This window comes from Leucopleurus acutus, assembly GCF_964270905.1.
Source record: "Leucopleurus acutus genome assembly, chromosome: 18".
NCBI classification, from domain to species: Eukaryota; Metazoa; Chordata; class Mammalia; order Artiodactyla; family Delphinidae; genus Leucopleurus; species Leucopleurus acutus.
In genome coordinates this window covers 64,983,041-65,009,352 of record NC_139160.1, presented here as the reverse complement: position 1 = coordinate 65,009,352, position 26,312 = coordinate 64,983,041, and the positions used below count along the sequence as shown (strand labels likewise).

At 42.4% G+C, this 26,312-nt stretch overlaps 1 protein-coding gene across 1 annotated transcript in view; it reads right to left on the bottom strand.

The window, feature by feature from the left end:
• HS6ST3 (heparan sulfate 6-O-sulfotransferase 3) overlaps positions 1–8,518 on the bottom strand; it is a gene marked incomplete at both ends in the record, with an annotated part of 650,046 nt that extends 641,528 nt beyond the window's left edge. The window contains one exon of the mRNA XM_082859569.1: positions 7,812–8,518. Coding sequence (XP_082715695.1) covers positions 7,812–8,518 — 707 coding nt within the window. The remainder of the gene's footprint in view (positions 1–7,811) is intronic.
• Positions 8,519–26,312: the final 17,794 nt, after the last annotated feature.

Genomic DNA, 26,312 nt, shown 5'->3' with positions numbered 1-26,312 from the left:
TCTGTTTAAAGTCATGTTTACTTTTCCTTCTGGATCTATGTTTTCATTTTTTTAAGAAAATCTATACAATTCTACAAGTTCCTAATTAGAGTCCACAAAATACAGAAGCTATCATCCAGGTTTACAGTCATACATCCATAACCTTGAATTCTTTGAAAGAAATACTCTGTAAAATGTAATAAATAAATATGGAGGACATCAAGGTGTTTAGCTTTTCTACCCTCTTATGTTTATAAAAAAACTAGAATGCAGGGGCATCTGTGAACATATGGTGTTAAATGCAAGCTTCTGACAATAAATGACCCAGTACTTACCAAAAAAGCATGGTACTATATTAATAATAGCAATGAACTACAAATATTTATGTGCCCACAGGCGACTAATTCAATTTCACTGCAGGACTGCTTCATTTATGAATTTAATTGTACGTGTTTAAACATTTTTGTTGCTGTTTCATTAATATCCCATAAAAAATAAAATGACATGCTGAAGAAAAGGAAGAACGCAAGTTTCTATTCACAGCATTAATTAAGTGCCCACTGAGTGCCCATGGTATCCCGAGTATTAACATTTACTTTTATCATTTATGGCTTTTCTTTTGCATCACACCTTGCAAGTTCATTTTTGCATTGTTCAGGATGAAAAGTTCCAGATTCAAAGAGGGAAGTACAGCTTTACATATCATTTTATTTTCACACAAAACAATGCAGATGTGTAGGATGACTCCCATGAGAGAATTAAAATAGTGACTTTGTCTGTGTCAGGCTCTGTTTGAAGAGTGCCACATGCATTCTTAGCACTCACCATGAGATAGTACTATCATTCCTCCCATTTTCCAGAGAAGGAAACTGAAGTACAGAGCAGGTAACTGACTTATTCAGGGTTACGTGACAGCAAGTGGTTGAACTGGATTAAAATCGAGCTACCTTGACTTCACAGCCCACGCTGTAAACATGACCCTAATCACATTCACAAACTGGGCATCAGCACGATTTTCAGGAATATTCAGGGGCTGATATATTGGTCATTTTCTCCAATTTCTGTTGAGGACTTTTTTCCTTACTCGGGGTCTCCTTCCACTACTCTCCAATATCACAATCCTTAACCACAACCGCCTCAACCATCGGGCTTTGACCAGTAATAATCCAGAGTCTACGTTACTGGTACTTTTCTCATCCTCCCATCCTACATCAGAGTTCTCACGCTCCTGGTTTAGGCTGATTTTTCCCTGAAGTGAGAATGAATGATGAGATTAACCTTCCCAAGAGGCAAGAACATCTGTCTGTACCCAAATGAATGTCTGATCTGTGGCATACTGAGAGGAGAAAGCTTCTAGAATGTTCTAAGAAACCTTGGGCTTGATGCTTACTTTGACTCTTCTAGTGAACAAGGGGAGTTGACATCTTGTTAATTATGAAAGGCAATTATTAACAATTCGAAATTGCACGACAAAAGAAGAGAGGGATGACACCAAATGTTTGATAATCCCATCTTTCAAAGAACCAAAGTCTTGTCAAGTTATGACGATATTTTTTAAAGGTAATCTAGAACATAGATAGAGCATATTTTTAGCCGACACTGATTGAACATCTATAGGTCAGTCTCTGTACTGGGAACTTTGCATATGTTTACTGACTAACTGTATTTGCTAGAGGAAGATGTAAACAAATAACACTTGTCTAGGTTCAACAAGTATTTAGGATAATTCCCAACACATAGTCAAATGCTTAGCTATAATTAAAACAAAGTTATATTAGCCAATTAAAATCATCAGAGACTTATCTGTGATATCCATAATTTAACAAACTCAAAAGCAAGATAATTGATTACTACAAGATATTAATTTGGGTTCCGCATTTACTTGTTTTCATACTAAACCTATTTCTTGCCCTAATAATTTAGTTCATGACTCTTAAAATCACATTAGGATTTGCCAGTCTCAATTAAACCTGTTTAATTCATTATCAAGCATAAATAACTTTCAAATGGCATAAGCTTCTGATTGTCCTTAGTCAAAATGAGACGATAATAATTAGCTTTGGGGAATAATAAGAGTCTAAGATGAAGCAAATCCATATCGCTAGTGGCTAAATTTACCTGCCTTCCAATTATTACATGAACATTTCTATTTCTCTGAAGTCAACCCTTTCAAAAATCCCAAGGTAACCAGCAAGAAAAATGCAGAAAAATAAATCATCTCTTACCATCTACCACTTCCAGTTTTATCTTCACAACTCAAAAAAAAAAAAAAATTGAATGGGTTTAGTTCAACCTCCTTCTGATTTATAGCAAATATCAGTGGTTTGAACCAGAAGCAATACTTTAAGAGACCCTGTACTGAACATATAAGTGGATTTGGCATATAGACAGAATAATCTCTTATCTCCTTGGTTTTATACTGCACACAAACCTGATGGTGAAAATTAACCTTCTTTGCAGTTCCACATTTCTAATTAGAAGAGACATCAAAAAGATTATCCCTTAGAAAGCAGTATGGGCCATAATATTCTAGATAGCCTTGAAACAGAGCTCTGCAGCCTCCTTATATATTTTAGCCTGCTGTCTAAAGGAAAAGTAATAACCAGATGGTGTTCCAAAGTGGTTATGGCTTTTTTGTGGCAAGTTGTGTTATATTTTCTCACCTTACCTTTTCATACTTATTATGAAGAAGCAGACGTTTTAGTATACAGGACCTATTTATTGCTTTTGGCCTTGAACGTGTAAAATAGTCTATACCATCAGACTGTGCTATACTAAAAGTTTCCTTGGTAGAAATGCTGAGAAATCTCTGAGAATTAACTAGCTCGTTTTTATAATCCTTTCGTGTGTGTGTGGTGGAGGTTGTTTTGTTTTCTCTGTACAGGGCAAGAAAGAGGACAAGAAAGATACTGTGAACTCAGCTTAGATTAGAACATAGAACCTTAAAATAAAAGGCCACACAGGCTAAGCCCTTCCCCAGGAAGAAACTCCTTCTACAACATCAGTGGTTAATTAGCTACATCTAAAATGTTTACTGCTGGGGAGCACGCCACTTCACAAAAGAGTTCATTCTCATTGTAGACAGTTATAAATTTTAAGAAATTCTTTCTTACTCTGAGTTGAAATCCTTATCCCATCACTTCTATCCTACTTATCCTAATTCTATCCTTTGGAGAAATACAGAACAACTCTCCTGCACCTTCCACATCTTCCCTCTCTGAGTATTTGAAAGCAATTTTTATGTCTCTCCTATTTTTCCCATCTCCATATTAAATATTACCAGCTCCTTCAATTATTCCTCATACGACATGATTTCCAGATGCTGCGAATAAACTGGAGTAGTAGCTTGACTCAAAATTTTTCTTAAAAGTTTTTTAAAAGAGATCTGAAGGCTTATTTACAACTATAATCGACACAATTACAAGGACTATGCAGAACCCAGTGGTCTTCCAGAAGCTGTATGCTAGCTCTCCTTCTTGTGATACACACACACACACACACATACACACTACTGATGGGATGGTTCTGTGATACAAAGTGGGTCAGAGACCCTCATTTCCCTGGCCACACTGATTGGCTGAAAGAATAGTCACAAGTTCCAAGCTGGGCTAATCTGAGTCATTCCCCAAGGTTTTAAATTGGAACTCAGAGAAGCCCTGCTTTCCTCTTAGCTGGTGGAGCTATTAGATTTGATAGCCATTTACTCATTTCATGGAATAAGCCAATTTGATATAATGAGTTCAATATGAAAAGGGGTGTGGGGAGAAAGTTCCCAAATCTCCAGTTCCAACCATTCTTAAAACCAACTCTACCCCTATCTTTCCTGTGTTCTGGTTATTAAGTCAATAATTCCCCTCTGCCTGAATTGAGCCTGAGTCAGGTTTGTATCGTCTGCAACACAGAGGGTCCTATCGAACACAATGCTCATAAGGTTCCAGGCACTCTAACAGGACCAATAGAATGCGGTCATAAAAGGAAACAACTGCCATCCTACCCTACAAAAGGTATGGATGGAATCGCTTTCCATCATTTTAAGAATGAGAGCGATACGCACTTATTGAAGAAGAGCAAGGTCCATCTTGCCTAATGGCCCAAGCTCATAGGGCTGACACTATTTGTTCAAAACTGTGTTCCTAGACCTATCACACAGTAGGTGCACACAGTAGGTGCTTAAAACACTCTCCACGATAGTTGTCATAGTGAACAGAAGAAACAGTAAGCAAAACATTGAATATAAATTATCAAAATGAAGACACGAGTTCCCTGGGGAAACTTTAGACATATTACACCTCCTTAGTATTAGATAACCCATTTGCCATATAAATTATGGAACTAGATTATCTCTTCAGTCTTTTTTTAGCCATAAAATGCTACGATTTTACCCACACTCAACAATGGTAAAGAAGAGTCTTCCAAAGACCTGGGTATGCAGACAAAAAGGGGAAACATACTGCAATAATGAAGGAAGGAGAAAGATAAGGAGAAAGAATATCCTACCAAATAAATAATAGAGAAAAGAAAGAAAAGGAATGGGAAGAAATCATCACTAATATGATAAAAGAGGTCATTCAGATAAGCCGTCTTCCTCTTAGCTTCCTATCTTACTCTAACCAGTTTCTGTGGTCAGAAACTGGACCCAAACTGCCAGCCCCAGAGCCTTGCCCCTTCCCGGCCCCTTATAACCCCTATGACAGTTCCTTCCGCTCTACCACAAACCTCCTTCCAGAGTTGGCTCCCTGCTTCTGCCTTTGGTCCTAGATGTTCCCAGCTCCTCTCTCACCATTCCAACCAGTTTTTCTTGTCACCAACAGAATGTGTACTCAGTTATATTGTGTCCTCCCACCCCTGTTTCCCATCCTGTCCTCTGCAATGACTGATGCCCAAATGGCCATCCATAATTTTCCATTTATTGCTTAATGTTTTGAACTTAGAATTCTGTCTCCATACAAATAATGATAAAATGGCATCTCTATGAATTAAGGTGACCCATTTACACTGAGCTGCTCTAAGGAACTGACCTCACATCCTTTCGTGGAAGAAGGCCTTGATTAGGGGAAATACTGCTATTACAATGAGCAACTAATATTTAAGTATTACTATACACCTGCATAGTAAGTATTGAGTGCTGTGTACCAGCATATTATGCTATGCACAGATACTATACCAAGTATTTTACATGCATTTGCTCATTTAATTCTCATAACACCTCTAAGAGGAAAGTACCAATATTATCCATATTTAAAGGTGAATCTGAGGCTCAGAAAGGGCAGCTCACTAACTTACACAGCTAGTAAGCACAAGAGCCACGTCCATCTGACTCGATAACCCTTGCTCTTACCTATAACATGACCCACAAGGACACTGATCCCTGTGAGAAGTGGGGAAGGAGGGGACATTGGGGGAACCAAAAGCAAAGAGACTAGGGCACCAAAGTCAACATGATCTACTTCTTGATTTTGCTCAGAGTCAGCCCTATTTGAAGTAGAACCTTGTTCCCATTACGTAGCAATAGATTATCTGTCATTTTGCATTGTGGAAATGGACCCTCCATTATCCAAGCTAATCTAGTTGACTGTAGAATGCCGTACACAGACATTCTCATGACAGACAACTAATTCAATCTTCTCTGTGAGGAAGGTGCAGCTGAACATCTCTTCAACTTTTTCCCTATCGCTTTTGATGCAGGGCACTTCGCATAAACCACAGCTATTCCTTCCTAAAGTATCCAGAGAAGAAAAGTAACTGAGAATACCAGGAAAGAAAGAGAGGGTGAGGACGAAGAGGAGGAAGGATTATAAAAAATGGTCCCCAAAAAAATACTACCACAAAATTTTATAAGTTTTTTAAAAAGCAAACCAGTGCAGGTGATTATCTGATAACTTCTGATTCTGAGAGAAATGAGTCCATCACTAAACAAAGAAAAGCACTTGACTGTGCAATAGAAACCATATGTTCAAATAGCCAAGGTGGCATTTTCCCACATCACACAGCAGAGAGATACTGAGTATTTCCTATAGAAGTAAGACCTCACTGCTGTAATCTGCGCAGGGTCTGTAGCAGCAGCAGCATTTCATCACTACGCAAAAATCCAATTATTTTTAGATTCCATAATCTCTAATTCCTCTAAAATCTTCATCTATTCACTAACAGTTTTATATACATTGATAGAAAATAATGCTAATCCCTACTGAAGAATCACTAGATGTTTCTATGTGATAATCAGTCTCTACTTTAAGTGAAACGGAAGCTGGGAATCAGACTAGTAAACTCTTTGGGGTCATTCAGGAATTAATACATAAAGGTGTAAATACAAAAAGTACAATTTGGGGGGAAATGTAGCAGAGACTCTCTCTCATGAAATAATAATGTCTTTTGGTAGAAAGTTTGTAAGTAATTATCAATTGAAAAATTGTCTTAAACTAAAATAGAAGGGCAGGATCTAAAACACTACACAATTAGAAATCTTTAAAAGTAAAAAGTCCTTAAAACCTAAGGAAGGAGCCTAATGCTTTCATTCCAAGTCCAACCAGTTTCTTATTCTAAGCAATTTCCATTAAACAGGGAAAGGAGGAGAGAAAGTATTTGAAAAACTGCCAGAGTAAAAAAAATCCCATAATGAAATTTTGCTCATTCTTGGAGAAATGAAGTAGAATTAGATGCTTCAGTGGTGGTGAATTCCAGAATCTGGGTAGCTTCCCGTAAATGAAGTTTTCCATAATGTCAGGTGCAAAAGCTATCTGATATCAACATGCTGAGCTTGAGTTTTTAAAGTCCTATTTCCTTGCACCAAATTGTTTGAAACCTTTGAGACAAAGACCTCAATAAAGTAGTATTCCAAGCTTTTAATATTTTAGTCCTTAGAGCAAGCATGTCAGATTAATCTTCAAATTGCAATGGGCAGAAAGAACATTCAACCAAAATTCTTAAGCCCATGCATCTCTCAGAGGATGTTAATAAGGTATGCAGTTTCATTGGCTATTAAGATTTCAAACTTTGCTAATTCTCAGCAGCATTACTATTTAAAAGCGGGTATGGATGGGGGTGGGAGAGGAAGCTAGTCTATCCTGAAAGGAAGGGATTTTACTTATTAGATCTTTGAATCCACCTAGCATTTACCACACTTCCAGGCACACAGTAGGCATTTAACACATACTTTCAGAACGAGTTGATGGATCGGCCTGGCGGAGAGTGGAAATCTTGCTGAGAACAGCATGAGTCCAAACCCTGGCGCTGCTCAGCAACAAAGCCCATCTCCAGAATTAGGGTTATAGAGGTAGAGCAGGAAATTGAACGTGTGTCTTCAAAGTGGCATCAAGAGGACTGTTTCCTGAGCTGGAGAGCAGCCACCCAAGAGCCACTAGACTCGTCTCTGGCTTCCCCATGCCTGGAAAACTCCTGCCCTGCCTCTCTACCTCCAGCTCCCCCTGCCTTTTACCGGGTTTGAGTTTCCACTCACAGCACTTTGGTACAGGATTCGACCTCGCTAGTCTAACCCAGGCCTCCTGGCCACTGCGCGGTTCTCCGAGCATCGGCTGGGAGGGAGGCCACACCGTACTAGGCAAAAGGAAGGACACGCACACGACGATGGTTCCCATCACCTTTGGGGGAGGGGGAGCGGGAATCGACGGGGGGGAGGGGGAGCGAGTTCAAGGCCAGGGCACCATCCAAAGGTTCCTTATCGCTCTCCTAGAGCCTCTGGCCGAACCGCTGGAAGATGTTGGGGAACCAGCAGCACGCCGCCCAGTGAGCGCGGGGCCGCCGGGGTCGGGACTTGGGGGAGCTGGGAGGGGGGTGGCAGTTGGCAGGAAGCGAGACGCGGCAGGGGACAGTACCTGGTATGGCTGTGGTTGCGGGGACAGTCTTTCTTCTCCATGATGGCCGGCACACAGTTGGTGAGCTCCGTCCAGTCGGCGTGCAGCCCGCAGCTCCAGCCGGTGGAGAAGCGGGAGAAGAGCCACGTCTCCTTCTTGCCGGGCCGGTGGCAGGTGCACTTCTTCTGGCCGGCTTTGCAGCTGCACGGCTGCTCCAGCCGGATGTTCTTCACCAGGTGCCGCCCGAACGTGGTGCCCCCGGTCTTCTGGATGTGCAGGAACACGATCACGTCGCGCCCCTTGATGTTGAAATCCACGAAGCGGGTCAGGTCCTTCAGGGTGAAGTTGAAGCGCGGCACGAACCGGGGCAGCGACCCGTTCTCCGGGGCTTCGGGGTCCGGCTCTTCTTCCTCCTCCTCTGCCTCGTCCTCCTCCGGGTCCTCCGGCTCCTCGTCCTCGTCCTCCGGCACCGCGGCACCCCGAGGTCCCTCGGGCGGCCCCCGGGGTGGCGGGGGCAGCTGGGGCCGTCGCTCCCAGTCCTCGAGCGGCGCCTGTGCCGGGCGGGCGGGACCGGGGGCGGCAGGCTGGCCGGCCTCCCCGGCGCGGGGCTGCTCCCCGAAGTTGGCGCAGGAGCTGGTGCAGGAGGGGGACACGTACTGGTACATGATGACCACGAAGAGAAGAGTGAGCACCGGCGTCAGCAGCCACTTGTTGAACCTTTCATCCATGGTCCCGCTCTCAGGCCGGCAGGCTAAGCGGCGGCGGCAGCGACGTTGTCGGGCTCCCGCTCGGAAGTTTCGGAGGCTCCGGGGCGCGGCTCCGAGCCCGCCGCTCCTCCATGCCCCTGACGCTGAGGCGTGCGGCTGGCTGGCGGCCCCACGGCACACCGGCGCTTCGGGGCTGACAGAGCCGGGCCTGCGAGTCTAGCGGGGAGGCGGGCGCCGGCGCGCGCGGTGGCGGCTGCGGCGCGGGGCGCCCTGCGCTCCCGGGGGCGCCCGGCTCCGCCGGCTCCGCCGGCTCCCTGCTCCCGCCCGGGCGCGGCGCGCGCTCTCAGGCGGCGCGGGGCACCCCGCCGCCGGCGCTCAGTCGCTGGGGAGCGCGGCTCGGGTCCTGGACCTGCCCCGGGGCAGCCAGGCAGCCGGGCAGCTGCGGCCGCGAGCTCGGGGGCTGCATGAGGCTCTCCAGGGCTCCGGCCAAGGGCAAAGGCGCGGCCCGGCCGCCCGCGGGCCCTGCGCCCCGCACGCGCGCCCGGCGCCTCTGCCCTCAGGTCGCGAGGCGCTGGAGCCGCGAGGACGGACGGCGTCCGCCGCAAGTTAGGAGAGGAGCTCCCCGCCCCCGTCCCGCCCCGCCCCGCCCCGCCCCGCCCCGCAGCGGCTGCGGACTAGGCGCCGGTGCGAAGCCGCCTCCCCGGGCGAGGCGCACTGCTGCTCCGGGTCGGTCCGCCCAGGCGCGGGCACGCAGACACACTCGCACACACTGGCTGGCGCCGCCACAACCCGCCAGCCGGTGTGACAGGAGCCCTGCTACCCGGAGCGAAAACCTGCCCTAGGTAAGGAGCATGCGCCAAAGCCTTCCCCAGCCCCCGAAGAGTTTCCAGGGGAGGAGTCCGCGGCTCCGCGGGGCTCGGAGCAGGCAACTGGGGGTGGGAATCTCTTCAGCCTAGAGCCAGGAGAGATTCGGGAGAAAGGCAAAGGCGGAGCGAGGACAGGATCCGAGGAGATCGTCGCTGGCGCGGATCCGAGACCTCCAAATCCTCAGCTTTCTCAATCTGAGAGTGGACAGAAATCTGGCCAGTCTGTCTGCAAGGATAACACCTGCCCACTGCTGGGCAGACTCACCTAGGCAAGACTTGGCAGGAGTTGGCTGGTCCCTCGCCGGCAGGGGATGTTGGCTCTACACTGCTTTTAATCTCGACACAAGACGTTGTAACTGGTGCTCAAGTTTTATTCTGGTCCTTCCGCACGTACAGACTCGGTGTGTTCAACTCTACAACTTTATTCAACCAGCATCCATTCATCAATTACCCATGAGGCGCCTACTATCTATCAGGCTCTGTATTCGATGCACACTTCGTTTCTTCCAGTACCAGATAAGCCCAGCCCACAACCATGCAGCACTTAGATCATAAGAGGAGTTTAGGGGTCACCTCGTAAAATTCATCCTGCTAACACACGCTGAGCTCCTAGATGTGCGAGATTCACCCCCTCTCCCCGCCCCATTGCGGACAATAAGACCTCTACTTACCTGTATTTCACAAGCTAAAAAGCTCTTGATTATGTGCAGATTTTAACTTTATTTTTCAAACATCTAAATTTTGCATTTTTCTGAGAAACAAATCTTAAACAACAGTTTCTCTTCTTCAGATAATGAATGGAGTAAAAATTAGGAGTAACTACCCCTCCACAATTCCTGGACTTGCTTGACCCAGGTTGAGAGTGGCAGCATATTGAAGGTGGACACAATGCAGTTTGATTCCCTGACTCAGGTCAACATGTCCCTCCTGGGTACCCTGCCAGTCCTAGTTTCCCACACCCAACATCCCAGTCTTCGTAGCATCCAGCCTTCCCACCTGGCCTCTTTATGGATCTATGCGGTATTTGTCTCTGTAATAAGTAAATAAATAAATCACTGTGCTGATTTATTTCATTTGTCAGACTGTCCCCTTCACAGCCATTAGTTAAGATCCAGATTTCTTTCAAGGATGCTAACGCTTGCCCAAAGGAAGTTATTTTTATTGTTCTAGGCGGGTTGGATTCTTCTAAGAAAACGTCCCTCCTCTGCTTCCTTTCCTCTTTTCAACTCTATAAACAACCACCGTGTCCTTCCTGAAACTGTATGAGACTATATTAGTAAGAAAGGTGTTAGGTAAGATAAATCAGTTTCCTTAAAGCTTACTTGATTCTATTTCTCTTTTTCTCACTTAAAGTTTAAAATCCTATTAATGGCATCACATCACTCTCCAAAGCAGGAAACTGTGATAGAACAAAATCCAATAACATCCAACAATTATTTCCTGAATGCATCTAGTTAATGGTGTTACTTATTTTTTTAAATATGCCTTTGCTTTAGCAAAGTAAAAATCTATTACACCTTTTTGTATTACTTTATTTGAGAAGTTTCTTGTTTTCTATAAAATCACTTGATAACCAATGGATCAATACAACCTCATTAGCTACCCAAATGTATAACCTGAGTACTAAAGGCAATTTGTATAGTGGAAAGCACTTTCCCAGCCATTATCTCATTTGCTCCTCAGAACAACACTCTAAGGAGGTAAGAGAAGTACAGTCCTCCCTTTTTTATGGCTGGGGGGAAAGGGACTGGTTTTAAGGTCCCTCTCCCAAATCCTGGGATGCTCAAGTCCTTTATATAAAATGGTGTAGTAGTTGCATATAACCTATGCACATCTTCCCATATACCTTTAAATCGCTCTAGATTACTTATGAAACCTAATACAATGTAAATACTAGGTAAATAGTTGCTGGCACACAGAAAATTCAAGTTTTGCTTTTTGGAACTTTCCAGAATGTTTTTGCAAATGTTTTCTGTCCTTGGTTGAATCTGTGGATGCAGAACCTGGGATACAGAAGGCCAGCTGAATAATATCCCATTTTAAAGATGAGGAAACTTAACCAAAGAAAACTAGGTGAAAGCAGAGACAATTAGAAACCACTTGCATCCTTGAAATACATTCAAATCGCCATTTAAGAAATCCAATGAACATCAACACAGAGCCCATAATTTCCGCTCTCCTCTCTTGAGATCCTTTGAGTCAAGAGGCAGGAAGAGACACAGAATTGCAATAGAACAATTAAATTATTTTCCCTCTCCCTCTGGCTTTACAGGCAAAGCTGAGAAATCGCTACATCCTGCATCGTTTTGGAACCTAGTCTGTGACTTTCCAGATAAACAGGGGAAAGACAATGACAACCTTAACATGATTATAATATCATTGTTAAATTATTTAGGAGAATTTCAGGAGAAGATATTATAGCAAACAAATATAACAGCTACGTTGCTAACAAAATGTATGTTTCCATAAATAAGTGCACTTTTAACTTTTTTCAAAGAACATTATCCCAGAAGATCTGTTTCTGCTTTCAGTAAAATAACTAATGGAATGCCATAATTTCCTTGAGGTAAATACAAGGAAAGCAATTCATAGAATCAAGCAATTATGTAGATAATTCAGGGATATACCCAAATATTCTTTTTTTTTAATGATAGGTAACTTTCGTTGTGTTAACGGTCTGCCTCAGGTGTGCTCTTCCTATTATAGTTGTGGAACTTGGCGTGAACCTAATCATAGCTCTTAAATCACACGCAATAAACCTGCTTCCTTATCTACAAGGGCAGACCTCACGTTCAGGTGAAAATGAATAGAAAGTTTCTAAAATTGAATGCTCTCCAGGTAAAAGGAAAAACATGTTTGCATTCAGCTCACTACAGTTACTCCACAATGACACCAGCAGGCAATTGTTTCTGGCTAATAGATTGCAGCTACTATGATTCCTACACAAATTATTAAAATAATAAAAATAATGTTTTCAAAGAGCTTTCTTCCACTTCCTTTGCCAGTCTTGCGATGAGGTTGACGCTATCTGCGAAGCAATTTCTTCACCTAATTTTATGCCTTAATAAGCTGTACCACAATTACGTTCTTGCCTGATTCCTTCTCTGCCTTAACTTCAGTACTCTTCCTCCCTGTTCTTCTCAAATATTCTCAAACGCACTAACAACATTGCACTCCCCTAGGATTCAAACTTTTGATTAGAACAGTCCCCATTTAATCAAGTTCAGTTGGGAGATGAAATTGCATCTCAACTTCTCCACTTTCCCTTTGGTGCCAGAAACTGCCTTTGAGAATGCTGAGGAAACCCTGGAGAGATTCACAATCCAAACAATCACAGAGAATAGTTTCGGATCCCCTACATTTGCACACAGGAGTATATGGATATGAATGCCCTTCAGTACAGATGAAAAACAAACTAGATTGTGTAAGTCATTGGCGGCGTAAACCTCTCCTTCAAGGATACAAAGTGCTCTTATACACTGAAATGACTTTTTGGTTTCATTTTTGTAAACAAACAAAAAAAAGATCCCCAGGGTAAGCAGTTTTGCAAATAACCAGCAAAGCAGTAGCTTTCTTTTTCCAGGGGAAGTTAAGCAGAAGAGTCTGTATAGACAGGGCAAACTGCAGAAAGAATGGCGATATTTACTGAATGTATTCCAGTTCACTACATGATTGTAACTTTGGGGCAACCATAATCCTACATACTGCTTCCCATAAAGTTCCATTTATATGAACAGTTCATTCTTTGCTTTATTGTATGATACTCTTCATCCACCACTGATAGCCGCCTAAAAGTGATGGATGGAAGCTATGCTACCTGTATGCACAATGTATTCATTAAGTCAGTATTGTGTAAGCAGATACAATAGTCTTTTCATAGTAGATATTCACTTATTTCTTTAACAAGAACTTGTTAAGCACTTAATATATACCAGGTGCTCTTCTGAGTGCTTTGGATACTGCATTAAACAAGACCAATAAGTGTAGCTTACATTCCAAGGTGGAAAAATAAACGATGAAAAAGGAAACAAGATTCATCCATTTACTTCAAGGACCTCAAGGATATTTATTGAGCCCCTACTATGTTACCAGCTACTTCTAGGTACTTGGGATAATTTAGTGAACACTAGAGACTATAATTTTCGCCCTCAAGGGTTTAAATGTAAGCAGGGTTAAATAGTTGGGCCTTGTGGGCTACTGTACGACATTTACTGTGAAAGAAATGGGGAGGCACTGGGGGGTTTTAACAGTTTTTAAAGGGTCATTTTAACTGTTTTGTTGAGAATAGACTGTAGGAGGGTCAACATAGAAGCAGGAAAACCAGTTAAGTGGTGTTCCATAACCAAGAGAGACGATATGGCTCAGACCAAGACAGGAGGCACAGGAGACACTGGGAAGTGGTCAGATTCCGTCCATTTTCAGGACAGAGCCATTGGTGTTTCCTGCTGGATTGAACGAGGGGTGTTAGAGGAAGGCAGAGCCAGGGATGATGCCAAGGTTTGGGGCCCTTGTAGTCAGAGGATGCAGCAGCCATCAACCGGGATGCCAACTGGGACCATTGCAAGTGCTATCAGGGTAAATAAGGAGAGTGATGTTCAAAGCATAGATGACAGGGATGGAGAGAAGGAGGCAGTCATTTCCACTGGGCAGTAAGAACAGACTGTTGCTCTGCAGAGACCAAGGGGCTGAGCCCTGAAGGATTAGAAGGAACCAGCCATGCCAAGCGTCCTGGAGAAGAGCTTTCTATGCACAACAACATGTGCTAAGGTCTGGAGTGGGAAAGACGTTGGCAGGCTCAAGGGAGGAATGGGACGTTAGGGACAGCGGTTGGGGCAGATCATTCAGAGCCATGACAGCGGTGCAAAGGAGCCATCGGGGGAATTTTACAGTAAGGACATTATATGACTGATGGATGTTAAAAGCTCACTCAGTGTAGTTTTCCAAGCAAGAGATGATGGAGACTTGGAAGAGGATGGAAGCAGTGGAGGAAATAATTTACAGTCACACAAACTCAGTGTGAAAAGAAGTACCTTTTTTCATTTTTTAATAATAGAAAGAAATTTCGCCTTAAAGATTCCATTTCCTGAGATAGAGGAAAATGAAAGCATCCAACTTAACTCAGTCACTGCTCAGTTACCCTCTGTCTCTTTACGGTAAACAGTGAAGTTGGTCCTTCTCCCCTTCCCTTTCTCTTTGCCTCTCTCTAGGGTGGTCTGAGCTGCGGGAGTTTATGTAGTATCTTCACACTGGCTGCAGGAGATGTGGTCTGTGGGGAGTATCCTGTTTCCACAGCCTTTCCTGACAATGTAGAGTTAGTCTCTCCTGAACAAAGTGTAGGTCTTGATTTCTGCTGGGTCTCCTGCTGCCCTTTTATGACCTCAGCTGTCATGTCCACACGATCTGTATCTTACTCAACTGCTATGGGGCCCTTTCTGTCTGTCAGCCCCTTTGGCTCTTCTATGGCCTTTTCTCAGGGACACATTTGCATCTAAATCAGTGGTTTTCAACCCCACCAGACCCAGCACTCATTTTTATTGAACAGATATTTTTAAATAATCCCTTTAATAATCCAAACTTAAATATCATAGATAATAGAATATACCCACACACATAATTAACCAAACTAACCTAAAATGCCCTAACTGTAATGTTGAGATACAAAAAGAAAGTACTTAATAATAGAACACTGTATATTTTAACATGTAAATGCTCAGACCTGACTACAGTAGACAACATAAAGAAGTAGTCAGATGCTTGTGTCTCTTAAATATCTTGTTTGAATACAACAGAAGTAAAATCAGAAGCCATCCCTTTCAAGAAGAATTTGAAAGAGCAGAGATGTTAGTGGATACTAGAATTTAAAATAATGTTAGAATAAGTAAGAATACTCCTGATTTATAAATATACATACGATAAGAAAAAGAAGCAAAGGTAATACACCAAGACAAACTGCAGATTTTTGGAGGGAGGAAAATAGGGAAGTGTGGTTTTCATAAATGAGCTAGGTTTTCTTTTTCAATGTTGGGCCAAAATACTTCTCTATAATATCAAATATCTCAAAATAACACACTTTCTATCTTGAAGTCATGCTACACATCAAGGCTAATCCGATTTCTGAATGTAGTGGAATATTTAAAAGTCATGTGGAAGCAAGACAGTTCTATCACTGCAACCACCAAATAAAAGCAGTAGTCTCCCCGTCATTGTGAGAAGCCCAAACACCCCCCTAAGCCTTGTTACTGCTCCCACTGAGAATCTAGTAACTCCCTTTTCTTTCCCCTAACAATATGAATCAGTTTGGGGGAGATAAAGCGACCAAATCAGCACTCATTTTTTCCTCACTCAGTCAGACTTTGGTTCTTGATAGGTAAAGCCACACTTTTAGAATTTTTTTGAAATGATACCTATTTTTTTCTTCAGAAAGTATGGTTTTGCATTTGAAACCAAAACTTGCAGACATTAATTACCCAGGGTCTCATAGCTAGTAAGTGATGGTACTTGGATTTGAACCAGGTGGTTTGCTTCAGCTGGAGAAAGTGACTGCATTCAGATGGATGCTGGAAGCTAAATCAATAGGACTTGCTGATAGATTGCATAAGGGGGAGTGGACAGGGGGCGGCTCAGAGCTGATTCTGAGGTTTTTCATTGGAGCTACTAGAATGCTGACATTCTATTTACCGAAAGGCTAGAAATTAAGGAGAAACCAGTTGGGAGGCTGGGGATTCAGGAAAGGTGAATTCTAATTTCAGCTTTGGATAAGTAAAGTGTAAAGTACTAATGAGACAGCCAAATGGAGATATTAAATAAACGGCTGTATATAGGATCTGGAGCTCAGCTATGACTGGACAGGAGATAAAATTGTGGTGGTTTTAATAACATAAGTAGCACATAGCCATGAGTGCTCTGTAAATATTTGTTGAAGGAATCTGTGAAAGACTAAGTAAGCAATTACTGTAGTCCAAGAGAGAATTGAGACACAAACAAAAGGAATGGTAGTGGAACAAAAGAGCAGAAATTTGAGAAACATTTCCCAGGTAGAATCAACAGGATCTAGTGACTAAGTCCGAAGGTGTGAGAGAGGAGGAAATTGAGGATGACTGAAAGTATCCTAGCTTGGAAAGCTACAAGGATGGTAATACCATTACTATGAGAGCAGAAATAGATAAAGGATTGGGAGTGAAATCAGTGTAGATAATTATTAATTCCTTCAGCAAACTTAAGTGTTTACATTTTTGAAAAGGGTTTGAGCCTCAAAACATTTACATTCCATTTTAAGGAAGAAGGCTTTAAAAATTTACTTTCATTTTTCCGCAGTAAGCCAGATAAACTTAGTTTAATTACTAGCTTTGGAAACTAAAGTCTAGATAGAAGTGTATTTTGTAAAGACTATTTTCTCTTTCCTAATGTTTCATATGACGAATCAGGATGCAATGCTCCTTTTTTCCACGTTGGCAATGAATTATTATCTTCACAGCATTTTCTTAAAACTTTCAGTTCTTCTCATTATTGTTTTAGTTTTATATTTCGTCAAGAAAGCATATTCTAAGTGCAAAAACCAACTGTTTAATGTAGCTACAAACCTGCCTACCGAAACCCAAGTCAAGGTCTTACACACAACCTCAGAAGCACATATCTATTTTTATTCAGTTAAAAATATAAGTATTATTTTTAAAATCATGCTATGAAATGCATGGGGTTTTATCAATTAATTCTTTTTTTTTACATCTTTATTGGAGTATAATTGCTTTACAATGGTGTGTTAGTTTCTGCTTTATAACAACGTGAATCAGTTATACATATACATATGTTCCCATATCTCTTCCCTCTTGCATCTCCCTCTCACCCTCCCTGTCCCACCCCTCTAGGTGGTCACAAAGCACCGAGCTGATCTCCCTGCGCTATGCGGCTGCTTCCCACTAGCTATCTATTTTACGTTTGGTAGTGTATATATGTCCATGCCACTCTCTCACTTTGTCACAGCTTACCCTTCTCCCTCCCCATATCCTCAAGTCCATTCTCTAGTAGGTCTGTGTCTTTATTCCTGTCTTATCCATAGGTTCTTCTTGACATTGTTTTTTCTTAAATTCCATATATATGTGTTAGCATAGGTAGTTGTCTTTCTCTTTCTGACTTACTTTACTCTGTATGACAGACTCTAGGTCCATCCACCTCATTACAAATAGCTCAATTTCATTTCTTTTTATGGCTGAGTAATATTCCATTGTATATATGTGCCACATCTTCCTTATCCATTCATCCAATGATGGACACTTAGGTTGTTTCCATCTCCTGGCTATTGTAAATAGAGCTGCAATGAACATTTTGGTACATGACTCTTTTTGAATTATGGTTTTCTCAGGGTATAATTGTGCTCCAGACACCCAAATTCAATATACTTTTTTTGCAGAAAAAGCCATTTCAAAACAGTTGCTCTTTCATTTTCCTCCCTCCATGGAGTGGAGCTGTCTACTGATGATTCTCTCCAGTGAATTGCTCTTAAGCATTTAATGCTAATTCTTCCCAATCATTGTTAGTTAAACGTTGTTCTTGTGATTTTATAAGGCAATAATGCATCATTTAAGTGTCTAACACTAAAGTGCTGTCCTATGTCCTAATGTAGCAAATGCAGAAACATCTCATTCCCCTGAAAAAAAACAAAACATCTGTCTTTCTGGGTCTTTGTTGTGAGAAGTTCTATTTGCTAAAAGCACAAAATGGCAGAGCAAGATAAAACGATCATGTGCTTCACACGATGGCTCCTTATCCAAACCGAGTGCCTCACCCACGCTTTGAGAGGAGTGGGCTGGGAGCTTTGTTTGTTGTGGAGAGTGAAAACAAACACTAGCTCTTTGACTAGGGCTCTTCCCTGGGTCTGCTTTACCAGCTCCTGTTCTAGCACTTATGTGTTTACGTTATCTGTCTAGACTGGACCATCTTCTCCCTTGTCTCACCTCCCCATCACACACACACACACACACACACACACACACACACACACACACACACACATCCTGGCAAATGTCAATCAGGAATACTCTTCCAACTCAGGATCCATCTCACCCTTCCACATTCAGCTGAAACATCTCTTCCATAAAGCGATTTGGACACGCCACAAGCCTTCTGTTGCAGGTGAAATTAATTGCCCCTTCCTCTTTTCTACCTCGCTACAATTTTGTAGCTCTAGTATTGTACCATTCTGTATTTCAATTATGTTTATATGACTGACTTTTAAGTGAGATCGTGAACTCCTTGTAGGCAGGCACTGTTGATTACTGATCGCTCTATCTATGTGGTTGAGGTAGGCAGAATTCCAAGGTGACCGCCAATGACCATTGCCCTTGTATAATCCAGTCCTGTTGAGTGTGGGCAGAAGCTGTGATTCTGTTATGTTATATGGCAAAAGGGAGAGATTTCGAGTTAGACCTGAGTCCTCTAAAAGCAGAAAGTTTTCTCCAGCTGGTTGCAGAGGAAGGAGTCAGAAAACCTCATTCCCACTGACCTGGAGGAAGCAGCAGTGATCATGTTGTGAATTGTCCATGAGGAGCCGTGTGGAAAAGAATTGCAGGCAAACTCCAAGAGCTGAGAGGGTCCCTGATCAATAGCCAGGGAGAAATCAGGGACCTCAGTCACACAGCCTTAAGGAACCGGATTCTGTCAAAACCTGAATGAGCTTGAAAGCAGATTCTTCCTCGGTCAGGACATCGACCTAGCTGACACCTTGATTTCAGCATTGTGAGGTGCTAAGTGCAAAATTCAGCCTGGACTTGTTACCTAGAGAGCTCTGACCTACAAACTGTCTTGTTTTAGGCCAGTATGTTTGTGCTAATTTGTTACATTGCAACAGAAAAGTAATACACTAGCCCAGTGCCTGGTACATAATAACATATTGGCTGGTTAGTTATTAGGTGGATGGTTTCAATTAATGAATGAGGTTATGGAAGGAAGGGAGGAAGGGAGGAAGGGAGGGAGGGAGGGAGGGGAAGGAAGGGAAGAGAAAGAAATATACTAATTAGAAAAAGGGCTTGTAGGGGCTTCCCTGGTGGCACAGTGGTTAAGAATCCACCTGCCAATGCAGGGGACACGGGTTCGAGCCCTGGTCTGGGGAGATCCCACATGCCGCGGAGCACCTAAGCCCGTGTGCCACAACTACTGAGCCTGCACTCTAGAGCCCGCAAGCCGCAACTACTGAGCCCACGTGCCACAACTACTGAAGCCCGCGCGCCTAGAGCCCGTGCTCTGCAACAAGAGAAGCCACCGCAATGAGAAGCCTGCGCACCACAATGAAGAGTAGCCCCCGCTCGCCGCAACTAGAGAAAGCGCACGCACGGCAACAAAGACCCGATGCGGCCAAAAAACAATAATAATTAATTTTTTAAAAAAGGGCTTGTATTGTGGCCCATTCAAGGACAAGTGAATTTTCAGAGAATGAATAAAGGAATTTCTTAGAATGATTGATGGGCCTTTCTGAGCCGAGCAAGTGTGGCAGACATATTATGTCTGTTTAGATTAGATTTTTTTTCTATTTGTGTTTCCTGACTTCCATCCCATTCTTCATCCTTAATCTATCCTTGACCATTTTGTCATCCCTACCCTGATCTGACCCCAACTTGTCTGGTGAGAAAGAAAAACAGCGCTGAAACCTGTCAGCCGGTAGCTGGCTTAATTGCTACAAGCTAGGCCACGGTGTTTTCCTGTTTTATATAAACAGCTTCCCATAATATCGTCAGATGAGGACTCTGTGATTACAAACAAGACAAAAACGAGACCACCCCATAAACAAGCCTGAACAGAGATCAAAACAAAGACACCATGCAACCACAAAATGACCAAACATCTCCTTCTCCCAGAAAATACAAATGACAGCTGCTTCTTTTCCAGTGACAGCTCTCCCCTCAACTGCACCTGCATGTAGCCACTGCCTTCTCAATATTTCCATTTGGTTGTTTTACTAATATCTCCAACTCAACATATCTATAACCAAATTCATGATCTTTCCCTTATGGGTGCCCCAAGTCAGCGGCACAATCGCCTCAAGCCAGAAACCTGAGAGTCACCCCTGATGATTCTCACCCCTGATATTCAATCCATTTTCAAGCCCTATAGACTTTATCTTTCCAATATTTCTCAGAACACTTTTGTTTCCATTAGCATAATAAGGTAAGTACCATTATCCACTCCTTTGGTTCACAATTCATCCTAAATGGTTTTCCTGTTTCTGTATCTGTCTGACAATCTATTCTTTACCCTGAAGTCATAATATTCTCCTTGTATATCTGATCATATCATTCCCCTGTGTACAGTGCTTCAACGGTTTCTCACTGCTTTTAGGATAATGACCTAAATCTTTAAAATAGCCCTCAAGACCCTTCTCATGCCCACCTCACTCACCCCCCTCATTATTTGCACTATAGTCACACTGGTCTTCTTTCATTTTCTAGAATGTACCATGGATATTGTACTTTGCCTCAGGACATTTGCATATATGGTGTCTCTTCTAGAACATGGCACCCCACCCCCAATTCAGCAAGTTAATTTCTGCTTATCCTTCAGATCTCACTTCAAGTGTCACTTCTTCAGAGAAGTTCTTCTGGATTCATTCCACCACCATATCTTCTAGCACCTCCTCTTCTAGCACCATGTATCTTCATTCCACGGCATTTTAGCTGTTTTTAATTGTACATTTATTTGTACGTCACTCGATTAATTTCCCTTTTCTTTACTAGACATATGTTCCAAAGGGCGGTGATGATGCTTTTACTCATCATTGTAACTCTGTTGGCTAGCACAGTGGACACTCAATAAATATTTGCAGAATGATTGAATCTAGACTTTCTGAATATCCTTACCCTGCTAGTCTAGAGAGACAACTTTTACTCTGTCTTGAGGTACATACATTAGGAAGACTGACATTCCCTTTTTTGGCAAGAGACAGCTCAATTCACATTTGGATGAAGGACTTTAACAAAGTCTTTCTGCATTTTAAGGATGACTGTTTCTTGTGTCCTAAAGTCTCCTTTTCCTTGCTGATGGCTCTTGTGTCTTAGGTGTGTTATCTGCCCCTATAAACTCTCCAGAATCCCTCACTCACTCTGCTAGAAGTGTCACTAGTATGTCACTTGAGAACTAGAGGCTGATTTATTACTGTATGCCCAGTAACCTCTAGGGGGCACTAAAAATAATAGCTATTTCAGCAAAGAACTCTAAAGCAATTTGCTCAGTGTTCTCTAAAATAGCAAAAAGGAAGCCAGCTTGTGTACCACCATATGCTACAGGGTTATATTTATAAATACCCCTTTGCTGTGTTCTGAGACAAGGCACGAGTCTACTCTCCCTGCTGGCTCCGGGGACACACCTCTCTTTGACTGCTTGGAACTTCCCAGATCGTTCCCCTGCACCATCCAATACCATGGAGGGCAATGAATGAGCATCTCACGTAGCGTGGATGGCTCACTGCATACAATGACTTTCTTGGCAAGACTTGTATTTTATCTTTGAAACCTCATGCAAATGCTTTGTTTCGTTCCATAACATATTCCAGTATACTTTCATTTGAAAATGTTTTGCCCGCAACACTTTGACTAAAAGTGATATTGCCAAATGCTATGTCGACCTTGTACGCCTGCATAGCCCCTTAACACAACTCTCTACTAAGCTGCTATATATACACCAATTTTGCAACAGGGCTGTGAAGTTACAATATATATTTATATTTAAACATTAATAATATCATATACACAAAAGTGGACATAACCTATAAGTATAGTTTTACAAAGCCACCCCCCAGCTTAAGAAAGAAAATATTATCTGTATCTTTGAAGCCCCATGTTATTCCCTCCTAAATTTGCCTTCCCTTCCACCCCTTCAAAAAGGTATAAGGTTCACTTCTTCAACTTGGCATTCACATTCCCTATTTTCTAAGTTTTAACACTATAAATATATTTCTCAACAACATATTGTTTTGTTTGATCTGCTTTTTAACTTTGTGTACGGGGACTCATCCCGCCCATTTTCTTCTGTGATTTGCTTTTTCACTAATCAATGTGTTTTTGGAGTTCATCTGTGTTGATATATATGGCTGTCGTGCATTCATTTTCTCTGGGATCCTATTATTTCTTCACAGCAGTGTCTCAAGTCAGAATTTCTCTTCTTACTTTTTGCCAGAGGGCACAGAGACGATATGAAAATGGAGAAATGTCCACAGCCGTAAGCATCCATTCTTTCCACAAGGGAACTATGAAAACCACCTCTAATTATCACCTCAGGTTACTTACATTTTCTGACTCTGGAGTACTTTGCATTTTACAGTTCTTCTTTTAATTTAAGACAAAGATAGATAACAGCATAAACCCCCTTCCATTCTCATAAAAATCTTTAGAATGACAGTTTTGCTGTCTTTCACTTCCACACAATTTTACTTTGTAAATACATTTCCCAAATGGATGAACACCTATTATAATTTAGTTATTGAAATACAAATAGTATCGTCTAAAGGATGCCTGTTTTAGAACTATATTGACTATTGCCATTTGTGATTGCCAATGTTACCTTTCAGGGTTGTACTCTGGGAAGGAAATTTTACCTGCAAAAGAGCTTTTAAAAAATACCCGTATATTATAAAAGAAGATGCAGGCCAAAAACTATAGTTGGTGAACCAGGCATGTATTCTTTTATAGATGTTCACTGAGCATCTGCTAAGTGTACTGATCCAGGATCTAGGTGGCACGTGGATGCATAGAACAGGATCCCTTCGTAGGAGGGGTTCACATGCTCAGCAGAGAAATGACCCACCCGTGTGGCTGTAATACAAGGCAATGGATGATGAGGGAGTTAAAAGAGCTGCAAACAAAGGATAGGAATTAAAGAGCAAAATAATTTCCAGCCATGGAGTCAGAGAAGGCTTTAAGGGAAAGAAGCTGTTTAAACTTTGTTAAGGTTAGTAGGATTTTGACAGCCTACTGGAACGGAAGTGACAGGATATTAAGGCTGAGAGCACAAGCACCAAGAGTGCAGAGGTAAGAAGTGGCAAAAAGTTCAGGAAGCAGTGAGTAGTCTCATTTGACTGCAGTAGGTAATTTAGAGCAGGCGGTCCCCTACCTTTTTGGCACCAGGGACCAGTTTCGTGGAAGACACACGGACGCGGGGGCGGGGGCGTTCGGCTGTAACGCGGGTGATGGAGAGCGATGGGCAGCGGCAGGTGAAGCTTCTCTCCCTTGCGCGCCGCTCACCTCCTGCTGTGCGGCTCCGTTCCTAACAGGCTGCGGACCGGTACCGCTCCGGGGCTCAGGGTGTGGGGACCCCTGAAATAGAGGACAGTAAAGGAAGGGATTCCTATATTTAAGTAACTTTTTCATACCCTGTCTTCCTTGGGTCTTAGTGGGTCAGCTCTCCTTTTACCTAATGCTTAATACCTAATAACATAACAGATACACACACACACACACACACACACTCCTCTCTCTCTCTCTCTCTCTCTCTCACACACACACTCACACACAAGCAAAATTCAGTAGTTTGGCTGGATATACAGATATGGAGATTACATCACACATCCCATAGCAACAAATCTTTACCATGCAGTTCCTTTCCCCCCAGAAGTCCCGTCTACCATTTAGCTCCACACTTCTGTAGACCTCTGCACCTGAACCTACCTCTTCTTCCCTCTCCCTGCCTCCTGTTGGCCCTCTCTCCTCTAGCCTTCAACCCCTGAACTAGATTTTCCCTTCTGAACTTCTCCTTCCCTTTTTATCACGAAGACCCATCCGGCTCTCATTTTCTCCAGGTTTTCTTCCCACCCAGCCGCAAAGAAGGCCTCGTAGCTTCAGAAAAAAGAAGAGGAAGATAAGTAGAAAAAAGAGGAGGAGATGGAAAAGGAAGAGAAAAGGAAGTAAGGAAAAAAGAAAGAAAAAGAGAGACAAGAAAGGTAAGTAAAAAGAAAGATGATAGAACAAGAATACAAAAACTTACACTTTCTTACACGAAACTTGGTTTCGTCTCCAGCGTCCAGACAATGTAGATGAATTGGATGTCATCAGGGTCCTCCAAGTATCCAAAAGCACTCATTGATATAACTTCGACACTGGCATCAAGATTTCATTTTGTAAAGACAAGACTTCATTTTGTCTCTACCATTATTCTAGTTTGTCTATGCTTAATTCCTACCACTCCATTTGCAATAGCCTTTGCTGCCCATTGCTTTCTACCACGTACGTCTCTTCTTGTTGATTTTTCCCATGGGTGGCATTGTTGGGCAGACCATGTTTTGAATATTCATGGCTCAACCTGTGCAATGAAAACATAGAACAAGGAAAACAGCTGTCAAGAACTCTACAAAATTCTGTTTCTGGGATTAAGACCGCAGGATGCACCTGCAGATAAATGTTATTACATCTGTTTTTTCCTTTTGTATACACCTATTAAGCAAAGAGATATTGTAGTCATTGATTCCACAAACTCTGTTAATAACCAACAGCATCAGGTTCATGTAAGTAGAAGGTAGTTAAGCACAACCTGCTCCTGCCAGCAACAGTCCCCTGGAGCCCCTCCTGCCTAATCGTTAACTCCAACAAACACACGAGACAAGAAAGTCAGTACAGAACTAATGTAAAACCCAGGGGGCGGAAAGTAATAGGAAACTCAACTACTTAAGCTGCCTGGATCGCTGGAGAAAATCACTTCTAAACACTTACAGTATACTTTGTTAGCATCAACTCCTCCAAGCCAAGAAACAGAATCGTTTTTGATTAATAAGCAAAAGGAAAAGTGGATACGGTAAAATTATAATAGCGAAGTTTGCACTATATCTGTTGATTAAATAATGATCTAGTCCTTTTTCTATGATCAGCTGACTACGATTTTCCAAATTCAAAGGGAGTGCTTCATATAATATCAACTCTTAGATAGCCTCAATGGGATCCTTGTCATGATTGGTAATCATCGTTTCAAAATACGTATCATCCAGCTGCTATGCGTAAAAAGGCATTCATTGGCATAAGCTGACTTGCTAAGAATATCAAAGGCACCTAGGAAAGTTGGAAATCACCAATTAGCAGATTGTTATCGCTTTTATGACTTGTTGGGGGGGGTATGTGTGCGCGCATGCGTGCGCATGTGTAACTACCCTAAGAAAAGGGGTCTTAGCTGTTGCAAGATCTGAAGGGAGCAGGATATTTATGGAAATTGTTAAACAAAAATCACTTTGTCCCTGAATAAATATTCTCTTAATATGAGAGTCTGGGTGATGTACTAGAAAAAGCAACTGGCTTGGGGTCCGAGCAAACTCTGTCACTGGCTGAGCGATCCTGACTCAGTAAACACCTTTGCTTCTGTAACATGCAGATACTCCTACTCCCTATATATCACAGTAGGATTGAAAGAATGACAAGAATTGACCTTTGAAAAATATCTGTTCCCCTTTTTCCCTCTCTTGCCTGTCCTTGACCAGTCATGCGCATTTCCTTGGTGAAGAATGAAAACCTTGTCTCTAGAGTGGGACTAATCTCTAGAGTAATGTGAGAAGATGCTCAGACGAGCACAGGAGCATTTAGTATAAGAATTTGTGTTTGTTGGCTTGTTAGTTGGTTTGTCTGATATGGGGGCAAAGGTTACAGGTTGGTGCGATTTTTGTTCTACCAAAAGAAAACTAGAGGATCCTTTATCTTCCCTTCTCCTCATACAGGAATCAAGCTTATGTCTAATATTCAATTATATTTAAGCGAATGGGACATTCAGAGAATGGGACAAAGACAGTTCGTGACAACACTGAGGTTTCCACCTTTGTTTTGAATCCTCTATTTAAGGAACAGACTGGCACCAGGGATACACAGGATGCACGTAGGCTAGAAAAGTTAAATTCTTTTCTCATATTTCAAGTAAACGGATGCATATTTCAGGTAAACACTATGGAACTGAATTCTGTGAGTTGTTTTAGGCAAAGTATTAAAAAGTAAATA